General features: G+C 40.4%; 1 protein-coding gene across 5 annotated transcripts in view; it reads right to left on the reverse strand.

Moving 5' to 3' along the window:
• Window positions 1-1,232: 1,232 nt before the first annotated feature.
• The window catches only part of Enpp2 (ectonucleotide pyrophosphatase/phosphodiesterase 2), a 110,128-nt gene continuing 98,736 nt past the window's right edge, over window positions 1,233-12,624 (reverse strand). For all 5 annotated transcript variants that reach the window (XM_057791584.1, XM_057791587.1, XM_057791586.1 and 2 more), the window contains 5 exons: window positions 10,895-11,030; window positions 9,956-10,033; window positions 8,458-8,590; window positions 7,042-7,198; window positions 1,233-2,569 (listed from right to left, as the gene is read on the reverse strand). In XM_057791584.1, coding sequence (XP_057647567.1) covers window positions 2,399-2,569; window positions 7,042-7,198; window positions 8,458-8,590; window positions 9,956-10,033; window positions 10,895-11,030 — 675 coding nt within the window. In that variant the 3' untranslated portion in view covers window positions 1,233-2,398. The remainder of the gene's footprint in view (window positions 2,570-7,041; window positions 7,199-8,457; window positions 8,591-9,955; window positions 10,034-10,894; window positions 11,031-12,624) is intronic.

The raw sequence follows: 12,624 nt of genomic DNA on the forward strand, positions 1-12,624 counted from the left end.
CCACGTACTTGAAATATACAGGGGCTGAGTTTGTTTATGAGACAGAAAGCTTTGATCCCAAGACAAAAATAGAGCAGTGGGATTCAAGTAAATTTACCTTGTTCTCTCCAGGAGCTCAGGTTTAACCCATCTTGGGAAGAGTTCAGTCTCAGGTGTTGCAGAACTCTTGTCTTCACAAGCACTTTGAGAGGCACAATTAACTAACCCCTCCTTCCCAGCAAGGCCGCTCTGGGGAGAGAAGCATCTCTTTCATAAGTGGACCCCTTAATTGGGTTTATTCCTGTGTGGATTTCTACCCAGAAGACACAATGTAATTGTTCCCTAGTGGGGTCAATATATTGAAATCTTAAGTCACATCTCATCATGCCCCAGCTTGAGACTTCTCAGTTATTCCCCAGTGCCCTGTGGGTGGGATCAAGACACCTTATAAGGCCTTTCAGAACTCCTCTGGAATCTGACCTGGTCCCTGACTACCTAGATGCCACCGTGTTCAGGACATCTATTTCAGGTCTTCACACATCTGAGATGTTTTCCTACCATCGGTATTTCTTCTCTCGTCTTTGCTTTCCTTGAGGCCAGCTCTTCTCCTGCCCCAAATCCAAACTAGAATGTTGTCTACAAGGTCATTCCCTTTCCCCACCCTTGACATTTGCATGCCTGTCACTAAACTCCAGCACTTTTCAATAGCATCTTTCTCTAACTGAAAAACACGTTTTATGAGTCCAGGAACCATGCAGGGTTTTATACATTGTTTTATCCCTGCTGGCCAGCTGGCATGTGATGCTCATTACGTCATCACTGAATACAGAATGAATAAGGAACTGTACTCCTGTTCATGTCTACCCTCCTTGCTCTGTATCCCTAAGCCCAAGCCGGCTCACCACTCACACCTCATTCTTTCCCTGTCCCTAAAAATCCTCCCTAGGCTTCCTGTTTTTCAGGGTTTAAACACAAGGCATACAAAGTAGCAGAGACATGCCTGCAACAGTTGGTGCCCAATAAATGTAACTAAACTTAGCAAGACAATAATCACTAAAGTAGACTTGTGGCCCTGTTTCAAGTGTCACCCGTAAATTTTCAAATACTCTTGGGACCATCTTTTGATGTCATGTTGTTTTCTTTACACTCGGCACTGTTTCTTCTCTCTTAAACTAATACATTTTAAAGGATTATTTGTAAAACTTTAAAAACCCATTTTATCTATCAAAGCACCAATCATGATCACCACCACAGTGGAAATAAAGCCATATGCTTCTATTTAATTTTTAAAAATGATAATACTGGCAATTATTGGAAATGTGACAATATTATTGACAACATTAATAAGGCAATTACATCTCTTTTCGTAATGTGATTAAAAACTTTAATGACCTCTTTTCTCTATACATCAATATTATTTGAAGTCATAACTATGTGCTTTGAAATCCCATTCATACCATACCCTCTGTCATTGTACTGTGACTAACACCTTGCCTTTGGCAATTCTTCTGCTCTAACTTGGTTGGCTGCTTGTATATTTATGAACTAGACTTACTTCTCTTTACTTTCTTTATGGTTCTTAGGTGGATGTTTTATATAGAATGCATGATTAATGTCGTTTTTGTTTTTGTAGGGCAGGGAATTGAACACAGTGTCTTGCACGTATTCAGTCAACTAATGTTATCTATATCTTTAGCCCCATAAAACAGCTAAGGTTGACGCTACTATTGAGAGTTTTGAACTGAACCAATCAAAAGAGACTATTCTTCCAAAGTCTGGAATGCCTTACAAAACAATTTTTCCCTGTTCTAATTCATTTTTTTTTCTCTGCTCTTCTGAGTCCCCATATGTGCGTGCCTATACCATCATACAGTTAATTATCAAAAATACAGATGGGAAGAGGACTCAATGCAAGAAATGTGTTTCTCATGAGCATGCCAACACGTGACGTAAGCCCGCAGGTTCACAAACGAAACAAAGGCCAGACAGAACCAGGGGAAATCTGAACGTGTGATTTATTATCGTTAAGATTGGTCTATAAGGCTTAAATATGTCGGTCAGCGTTAACAGCAGATGAATGTAGCTTTACAAAATCAGTATCTCAACACAGAACAGGACTACATGTGGTGACTGTGCACTGGAAAATTAGTATTTCCTCGCTGCAAATGTTCGGTCTGCAGCACCATGTGGAAGCTTCTGCTTAGATCATGAGCTGCAGTGTCCGCTAGCTCTCTACTCAAAACACAGCTCAGTCTAAGTCAAGCATTAGAGGAGAAGTAACAGGTTTACTATGTCAGATTTGGTATAGGATTAAAATACTAAGTGTTTTTTTTTTACGTCCTGCTTCAAATTAATAAATACAAACACAATATAAAAATATACACCAGTTGCTGAGAACACACTGCACATGCCCAGAAAGTTAAATCTCGCTCTCGTATGTATGCAGGTATGTCTTGAGGGCCAGAATTTCTGAATAGCCCCGGCTCGTCTTCCGGTAGAAGTCCAAACCAGTGAGGTGCTCAATGTCTCGCACCCGAGCTGTGTGCATCTTCATGAGATCCTCTACCCACTTGGACTCATCCTCCGAGCTCTGCAGGGGAAATGAAACAGTCAGATTTTTTTTTCCTAGAAGAGATTATCTAAATGGTTATTTTCCACACTTCTGCACTCAGACCCAAAGCTTGTTGTACCAGCCTGACCTTCCTGTCTCTACTGAATCCCTGTCAGAAATGCCCTCACAATTCCATTTTCTTTGGTAAAAAGCTGTGCCAGACAAATGAGAAACGCGGCGTGAAGAGGTGTAGCTCTCACTGGGTTCTCAAAACACAAGACAAAATGAGGAATATTGTGAGGAATCCAACCATTTGATTTTCTTCTCAGCCATCGAACGTAGGGTAGGGTTGAAAGCACCACACACCTAACCTGCGATGCTCTTCTGTCTCACAAAATAAACAGAGAGCTGGTGCCTAGCATAGGAAGCTAGCAAGCATCCCAAGGCTGCTCAGATTCATCAACCACCTAGCCAACAGCAGTGAGTTACTATCTGATAATGAGTTCAGCTTGAAACAGGTCGGTTGATGTATCTGGCACTTTAGGGCCCAAAAATTCTGATTTGGAAATGCGGCTCTACTGTTTCCTTGCTTCAGTGACTTGGTAAAGCTACTGAACACCCTCCCAACCTCCAGCCCCAGCTTCATTGATTCACAAGGCCACTAATGCTGTCTTCACCAGCTCGCTGGTAGGTAGAAAAAATTCAAAGGCAGAGGAAGAAGGAAGAGGAGTCAATAGTAACACCACCAAAGAAGGGAAGGAAGTCTCCTTCTGCCTTAGCTCCTCATGTAATAACCTCATTGGCAAAACTCCAGGCTAAAACCATGCAAAATGACAGAGCAATGTATTCAATGTCTAACTTGAAACTTAAAGATACTTCAGATAAAGAGACCCTCGCGTCTCAAAAATATTTCAATTTGGAGGAAACATGGTGGAGGGGCGTAATAAGATCACGTGAGTGTTCTATGAATTAAGCTATTACTCTTCGTTAGTAGCCGGGTGCAGGAAGGACTTCACAAATTATACCACTACCTCAAACCTCGGGTCTGAAATGTCTAGCGAGAGTCTTTAGAGAAGTCTACAGGGTGCTGCACAGCCCAGGGCCAAGAATGTTCAGGCATGCCCTCACCTAACTCTTGACCACTGGCGATCTCAGTGAACCAGCCACCGAGTCCCAGGGACCTGCAAAGGTTTTCTCAGAAAGCTTCAACCCACACAGACCTGGACCAAGAGTGACGGTAGCTCAGGCCAAGTCTAAAAATGTACCGTGAGCTTGTTGGTTCAGGAAACCAATGCCTGGCCATTCCAGGCAACGTGTAGAAATGGCTTTGCAGGCAGAAGCTAGGATTCGGACCTTTCATAACCTGCCCCCTGCCTAAGCTAACCAAGATTTTTGCAACTCCCAATAAAGTCAAACCTAAATTTAGCCCTACCCGCAAGGCTACTGACCAGTCCTCAGCATCACCGTATAATTAACAAAGTAGGAGGTCTCCTGATGGGTCAAGACCCCCTCAGGGGAAGCATGAGATTGTTATTTTGGGAGAATTTTCATATTTTGCTCTTTTGTTGGATTTCTCAATGGTCAGTGAGTCCAATGTTTCCTTTCAAAATGGAGATCTGTGGGTGTGTGAGCAGGCTTGAAAGAGTTTTTCCTAATTCAAAATCATAGCCAGCTAGAATGGTAAGGATTCAAGGAAATAGGAAAAACAACAAAAAATTTCAAAAAAAAACAGAATATTAATGCAATCACAAACAATCATGATTAATTTCTGCACTATTGATAATCATTCTTTTTAAATTTGATTTATTATTTTTTACGTTCATGTGTATGAGTGTATGTTCATGTATGTCTCAGCACCACCTGTCTGCAATGCCCACGGAATGCAGAAGAAATGGCCAAGCTGGGATCCAAACTCTCCCATGGCCATCCTGCAGTGATTGAAGAATTCCCAAAGAACCCCAAGATATACTGTAAACAGCCTATCCTACGTATAAATGTCTATGTGACATGTACTCCATCTTTAAATTTCGGAGCAATTTTGAATTTCATTTTATATGTGTTTGGTTTACCTCCCCATGTGGGTTTTCAGGAGAACTGAGGCTTTCTCAAGGGAAGTACAGTGATGTTCCAAGAGGAATTATGTTCCGCTATGAACAACTGAGACTGAACCATCGAGCTGATGAACTGATGACAGGGATCTGTCACTTTCCGTTTCCCCTCTTCTTCCCCCTTCCCAAGCACACATGGGGCCCCAGAATTCCTCTGGCTACAGTACTTCTGCCTTCCAGCCTTCTCTTTAAGTGTCTAAGACCACACCCCAGGTTCAGTTCTGTGACCTCATTCTTATGAAACCTGCCAATACCTTTTGAACACCGTGTTCAACCTCCACCAGCTTAAACTCCTTAGAGCAAAACCTAAAATGTTGCCCTTCTGATGAAAGACTTTTTCTTGTTTATATAATTGCACAATAAGAAAAACTCCCCAAGTTCTTCTGCAGATATCTGCTAATTATCTTTGGAATTTAAAGTTCCCTCTCCTACCAGCTCACCATCATCTTTTAGTAAATGTAAGTTCCTTAGAAATCAACACACAGGCAGAAAGAAGAAAGAGAGACCTTCCAGGGTGATTAGATGACAAGAACAATATATGAAGAGGACCTACACAATACTTGGATCGTAACACACCCTTGGCAAATGGGAACAACTTCGACAGCTAATACAACAACCACTACAATTTTAAATTTTTGATAACAGGCCATTTTTATAAACATCACCCATCACTTCTTGGCCTTTTGGCTACTATCAAGTGTAAAATATTATCTCTCATCAAATTCGATATTTGAGAAAAATGTAACTAGCTGCTTATACCATAGTTCACATTTCTATTATTTCTTAAAGTCTTTATTTTGCTTTGAACAGTCATGGCCTGAATTCTTCATCCATAATAGAAGCCTTTGTCCAGGAGCCATACTGTCCAAGAAGCATGAAGATGATGATCTTCATTGGACCAACCGTTATGGCATTTTATTTTATTTTTACTTTTTTTTTGAGACAGGGTTTCTCTGTGTAACAGCTGTCCTGGAACTCACTTTGTAGACCTCAAACTCACAGAGATACTCCTGCCTCTGCCTCCCAAGTGCTGGGATTAAAGGCGTGCACCACTACACCCAGCTGGCCTTTAACTTCTTAGTGTAAGTATTTCTGCTCAGGTTTTGTTTTCAGCCCTATGTGGTAGGCTGCCTAGAAGTTTATGGCTGTGGCTAACAGTACTTTTTCTTCGAAAACACTTTACACAATTTAGGAATTTGAGTGTAATTTATTGACTAACAATCCCATTCGAGAGAGTCTATTCTTGTTTCTTCTATTGGTGAAATTAAAGCATATTGGCTATTACTTCTAGAATCAAACCTTCAGCAAAGAGTTTCCAACACAATAAACATATGTGAAGAGAATATATGACTTGTCCCCGAGTCTTAAATCTGTACACACAGCCTGGTCTGTCTTCCTGCTGAGGGCTGTTCCTTTTTTTAAATTTAATATATCTTATTTATTTTATGAGTATGGGTAATTTGTTTACTTGGATGTTTGAGCAACAGGCATATGCCTGGTGTGTCCATAGAGGCCAGAAGAGGGCACTGGAATCATGTGATTGGAGGTCCAGGTGGTTATGAGCCATTATATCAGTGCTGGGAATTGAACTCTGGTCCTCTCAAAGAGCAGCCAATGCTCATAACCACTGAACCATCTCTCCAGCCTCTGCTAGGGGCCTTTTCGTTAGAACATTCTGCTTCCTAGCTCTCTCCATGTGAAAATAAACAATACAGGAGTCCTGTGTGCTGCGAGATGGCTGCTGTATTTTCCCATAGCTAGCAACAAACGATAACCTGACTAATAAGTGCATGTGCGCATGTGTTTTAAAAACTTTTATTATGGATGTTTCTAAGCATCCACAAAAGAAAAGATCAATATGGTAAATGTTTTCTGGGTTTTTTTTTTTTTTTTTTTTTTTTTTGATTTTTTGAGACAGGGTTTCTCCATAGCTTTTGGTTCCTGTCCTGGAACTAGCTCTTGTAGACCAGGCTGGCCTCGAACTCACAGAGATCCGCCTGCCTCTGCCTCCCGAGTGCTGGGATTAAAGGCGTGCGCCACCACCGCCCGGCGTGGTAAATGTTTTTGAACTCTTATTCTATCTCTACTATTATCAAAATGTTACTATTTTCCCTTTTGGTACATCCTTTTGTGAAGAAAAAAAAGTTCAACATAGAAAACATAAATAGAACTATGTTACATATATATACATGTGCACATGCACACACATCTACACACACACTAAGAAAACAATACAAAATTATTATTATGGAATACCAGGTCCCTATATATGCAGTACAGTTCTTCTTGAGTCGTTCTCCCTTTCCATTTGACTGGGTGATCCACGTGCTTCATTCTAGTTCAATAGTGGGAGTACAAGTTAGTCTGAGAGCTCAGCCTGGAGGACTCTGCCTCTGAACTCACATTGCAACTTTCGTCATTGTCGGGCCGGTGAGGAAGGATGAAAGAGGACACAGAGAGGGGACCATCGCACTTGTCTGCAGGCTGAGTGAAGTCCAGGCAGCTGGTGATGATGCTATAGTAGTGAGTTGGGACAGGAATAGAGCTGCCTTCCACATACCTGAACCAGGAAAGTCAGTAAAATTACAAGCCACATCAGAATGTTCTCTTAAAACTTGCTTACCCATGACAACACCCTACTAGCCTACGTTAAACAAACATGATGTTCTCTCTGCCTGGAATTGTCTCTCTGTCTCTACCTGGTGGAAACAGAAAAGTATTCCAAGAAAATAAACTGGCTGCATTGAAGAGCTGGAGGCAATCAACGGTGACTAGAATAATGGCGAAGAGCAAGGAGCTGGAAAAGTCTATAAAAGACCAATTGTGATGGTTTCTGAGAGCCGGGATCCAGCATTTAGGAGCTGTGGTTTAGGCTGCAATACTCCACTGGAGGTCTGGCAGATACGAAGTGCCAATATTAGATTTGTGTTTCAGAAAGATAACTTTCATAGGTACAGAAAATGGTCCAGAATCCCAAAACACTGGATGTAGAGAAATCACAGCACTTTTAGCCTACACTGAGAGCCTGAACTTGGTACAAAGGAAGCACTAACATCAAGAGTAGGAGAGGAGCCTCATGCTATTAAATGGGATTTCTCCAGTAGAGCAAAGTGTACACATTTAAATTCCTCACCCAACTTGATGCTATAATTTTAATCATTTTCTAAATCTTGAAATTGAGTGAACTTAATTTTGTTTAAAACTATCAAAATGACCAACAATAAATATATGTAATTAAGACGAAATTTCTCTTTTCAATTGCTGAAAAGGAAGTTAATGTCTGTACTATTAATTATCTGTATTTCAAAATAGTATTTTGTTTGCTAAGTATCTATTTTATTTATACACTCTGTGCTGATTTCTGAGTACTTGTGCATGTATAAATGCACTAGACTACATACTCTTATAAGCACAGTGTTTACCTTACCTTTTTATATCCCAATAGTACCAATAGGAGAGAGATAATTGGATTCAACCAAGGTCTTTATGCAACTTTTTAATAAGCCATACTGACTCAGAAGATAGAAAAGATTCCAAAACTCTCCAAAAATCATAAAAAATCAATTAAAATCGCAATTCTGCTACTGAAGAGTTCCTGAGGAATAAATGATAATTTCAAAAATATTGATATACTTTTCCATCACAAAAATCAAAATTTTATTCTAGCTACTAAAGCCACACTTAATCAAAGATTGAAGACCACTAAAGATCTTAATAATGAGATTCAAAGACAAAATATTTAAGGGCATGAACTCTTCTCTAGCATAGGAATATCCTTGAATTTAGGCATCTCACACAGAACAGAAAAGAGAAGCTCACTGTTTGATTTCATCCTCAGTGTCACGTAAGCCATCGTAATTGTAGTCAAAAACTGGTCCACTTATTACATTGACTCCATTCCTTTCTGAGGCATATTTCTTCACCAAAACCCTTTGGAAATAAGTCCAGATACCTGTACGAAGACACAGATCAATCAGTCAGTCCTTTGTGCATAAAAACACTTGTTTCAGACAAACTCTCTGTAGGAGGCTTTCTTCAAGTGCAATGTCAGGAGCCAAGAGCAGCTATGACCAACAAAACCTGTTCTCCAGTTTTATCTTTGTTTTTCACTAAAACTTGTGAAAGGAAAGATAAGAGGAAGTTGACAATGCCAGGGAGGCAGTAAGCCTGGCCCAGTAGGTCAGGGAAAGTTCCCAGCAGAGGCGAAGAAGCAGAGATCTGAAAGCTGAATGAGTTCATATATCTCAGGCAAGGCAGTGGGGGGCAGAGCATGCCAGATAGAGAGAGTTACAGTGTTAGCAGAAGAGGAAGTATTTTAGCCATTGGGCACATAAATCTTTAGAGATCAGACAATAGGATTTCTGAAGCTCTAGGACTAGGGAATGGGCTCAGTTGGTAGTGTTTTTCTAGCATACACCAAGTTCGGGCTTCACTCTCAGCACTGTATAGACTACGTGTGGTAGCGAATGATTGTGCCCAGTATCCAGGAGGGAAGGAAAGAAGGAGATCATCCTCAGCTTCGCAGCTAGTTAAAACGCAGCATGGACTGCATGGGATGCCATCTCCAAAGGGGATAAGAGTTGAAAGAGATGGCTTCGTGGTTAGGGATGTGTCTAATGTGTATGAGGCTCTGAGTTCAATACATACTATTAAAAAATAATGGCATAACCAATGCTCACACTGTAGGGACCAACAGTTGGCTTTGTGGGCCAGAGTATACGGTGCTTACTCAGTTTACAGAATCACTATCATTCACAAATATTCATCTTGTGAACAATAGTGAACTATATAGTCAAAGAAGCTATATAGTCTTGTGAACTATATAGTCAAAGAAGCTAAAATAATAACTTGCATAAAATCATTTGATTTCGTATTCTGATAAACCAGAATATTCATAATCTTCTCCTGGGTTTTAGGGTCAACATTCAGAACAACATTAGCACCCTAAAGGAAAAGGGTATTCACTACATAAATACAGATGTTGGGAAGGGTGCAAGTGACCTCTAAAGTTCAGTAAGATTCATAAAAACAGAAAGGACTGCAGGTTAGAACATGGCTTAATTCAGCTTTACTGCTCATGGCCTGGGTCACTCTCTATGCTGTCAATTTCCGAATTATAAGCAAGGACTAGATCACTGGCCAGCTTCCCTCCCATGCAGGTCAACTGGAGGCAGTTTATATAAAAGGTCTTCAAAGGGCATAAAAGATGAACCATTGCGAGGTATTATTAAAACCAGTATGGGAGGGGGGGGAAAGTAAAGGGTAAATTTAAAATATTTATTTTCTAAGTAATAGTTTATTAGGCAAATATACTTACGCTTGAAAGCGGGATACATTGGAACCATGTTGGTTACAAGAAATGCATCATATTTAGCTTCTGGGGAAGAGCTCAGATCTAAACATCAGGAGAGCAAACAGAATACATTGCTTACCAAGGCTGACATCAACAGAAAAACAGTCTTTAGACCAACCCAAACAGCTCGAAACCAGCAGACCTGAACTTTTATTTCCACTTATCTCCTCTATTAGACACTTCCGACTTCACGCCCACTCGGTCGCTTCACCACCCTCCACGCTCTCTGAAAGTATTTACAGCCCTTTTCTTCCTACAGAGTTTTTAAGTCTATAGTTCTCTGATCCCATTACTGTGACTTAGACTCTTAAAAAATGTCATTAAGATAATAAGATGTAATTGTTTTTAGGAAATCACCTCTGCAGGACTGTGCCACTAAATAGCCTCCCACCCACGCTCAGGCAAATGACTCTTATTAAACTCAATGGACCACACACAAAAAGGGGGCGTGGAAATGGGAGGGAGACTTGGTGAGAAGGTAGCTCCAAGCAGGAGGCAGGGTGACCAAGAACAATGGGGGATAAAAACGAAAAAAACACATCATATAAACATATGGAACTGTCAAATGAAAACCCTTCCTTAAGAAAGAATTAATGTCCTCCTAACTTACTATTTCTTCCACATGCCTTTTAACAGTGTGAAGGAGAACACGTTTCCCCTATCCTTTCGATTTTTTCCAGAAGAGCAGGATGTTTATAAGCTGGTCATTTTCAGGCTCAATTTTGGGAGAATTTCACAGCCTCCCAAATGCTCCCCATGAATAAACCCTGGACCACTGAAATCCTAACTAGCGAGCTTAAAACTCTGGATTATACATCCCAACCTGACATGCACACACACACGTGCCCACATGTGAGTGCACGCACACACACACAGTGACCAGACCCTAACGCTGTAACTTACAGGGAGGAAAAAGGAACCCATATGACATCTGTTTATCATTTTTATAGGCCAAACAGTTCTGACTGAATCCTGGAGACACACGAACGTCAGGGCGAACACAGTTGGTCAGATGCTCCGGGATGCTGGAGACCTCAGCCTGCAGGTGGAGTCAGAGACACTCATGGATTGATGCTTTACAGAGATGAGACCAAACAGCATGGATAAAGCTAGAGTTTCTCTTATGAACAGCTCAAACCCAAACTTGCAAGCTTATCATAGTTCATAATCTGATATTTTAAGTCCCTTTAAAAAGTCATTCTTTAAAAAAATACAATAAGCCTATAATTCTCAATCTCTTGGTTGTCTGCAGTATAATCTTTCTTATCAAAGTCTGAAGTCGAACAATTTATAAAGTGGAAATTCCACAGCTGCAAAGGTCACTGAAGATCTAAAACCCCCAGCTAGGCCTGGTGGTACACAAGTAAAATCCCACCCTTCAAGAGGCAGAGTCAAGAAAGCTGCTCACAAAATCACGGCCAGCCAGGTCTGTATAGCAAGTTCCAGATTAGCTAGGGTTATATACCAAGACTCTGCCTCAAAAGCCAAGCAACAAAAGCCAAGCAAATGCTCTTTAAAGTAATAGACAAGTGCTGGGAAGACAGCTCAATCAGTAAAGCACTTGGCTTGCAAGCCTATGAGAACCTGAGTTGGATCCTCAGAACCCAAGTAAAAAGTTAGGCACAGAGGATCACAGGTGCGAGCCCAGTGCTGAGGAAGCAGACAGGCTGAGTTGAGCCTAGCTGTTTGTCGGTCACCCAGCCTAGCCGACTTGGTAAGCACCAAACTAGTGTGAGCCTCTATCTCAAAAAAAAAAAATGAGGTAGATGGCATCCATGATGAAACACACACACTTACAAATACATATGCATACACACACACACATATCTTCTTTTAAAAGCATACATACTTATCTTTCTATACATACCTATCTTTCTGTATCTCTCTCTGTGTCTGTCTGTGTGTCTGTCTGTCTGTCTCTCTCTCTCTCTCTCTCTGTCTGTATCTACTTGCATGTATGCACACATAGTAGAAATTAATAAGATTGTTGGGGAAGTAGTAATCTTGTTATTTACATCTACAAGTTAAAAATATACTTCTAAGTATATATACTTGATATATCTAATAGATGTGTGTTTCAACTACAAAATAAGCTATTCTAACTTCTGATCTATAGCTTTGTATCACATCTTTATGAAGTTCAAACTCCAATTAAAAATGTTTTTTATGAAAATACAAACAGGGGGATAGAGAGATCGCTCAGCAGTTTAGAGCACTTGGTGCTATTGCAGAGGACTTGAATTCTGGTCCCATCACCAACATGGTGATTCACAACCATGCATAAATCCAGTTCCAAGGGATCCTATGCCCTCTGATTTCTGAGACATAAGGTGCACATACGTACATGCAGGCAAAAATACTCACACAGAAACTAAAATAAGGAAATTGAGCCTTTTAAATTCTTGGCAACGTTTAAAACATAAGATAAAATACAAAGAAAACATTGACAGCAAGGTCTGGCTGAGCATGGTTATATCTGGGGACTTGCTACTTCTCACTAAATCTGACTGCTAACAGAGAATTGCCCTAAAAATTAATATCTATTAAAACAAGATATAACTTCTACTATACCAAAAGAAAAAAAGAGAGAGAGAGAAAAAAAAACAATCAAAAAGAACAAAACTTGATGGCTT

This window comes from Chionomys nivalis, chromosome 17 (assembly GCF_950005125.1).
Source record: "Chionomys nivalis chromosome 17, mChiNiv1.1, whole genome shotgun sequence".
Lineage (NCBI taxonomy): Eukaryota > Metazoa > Chordata > Mammalia > Rodentia > Cricetidae > Chionomys > Chionomys nivalis.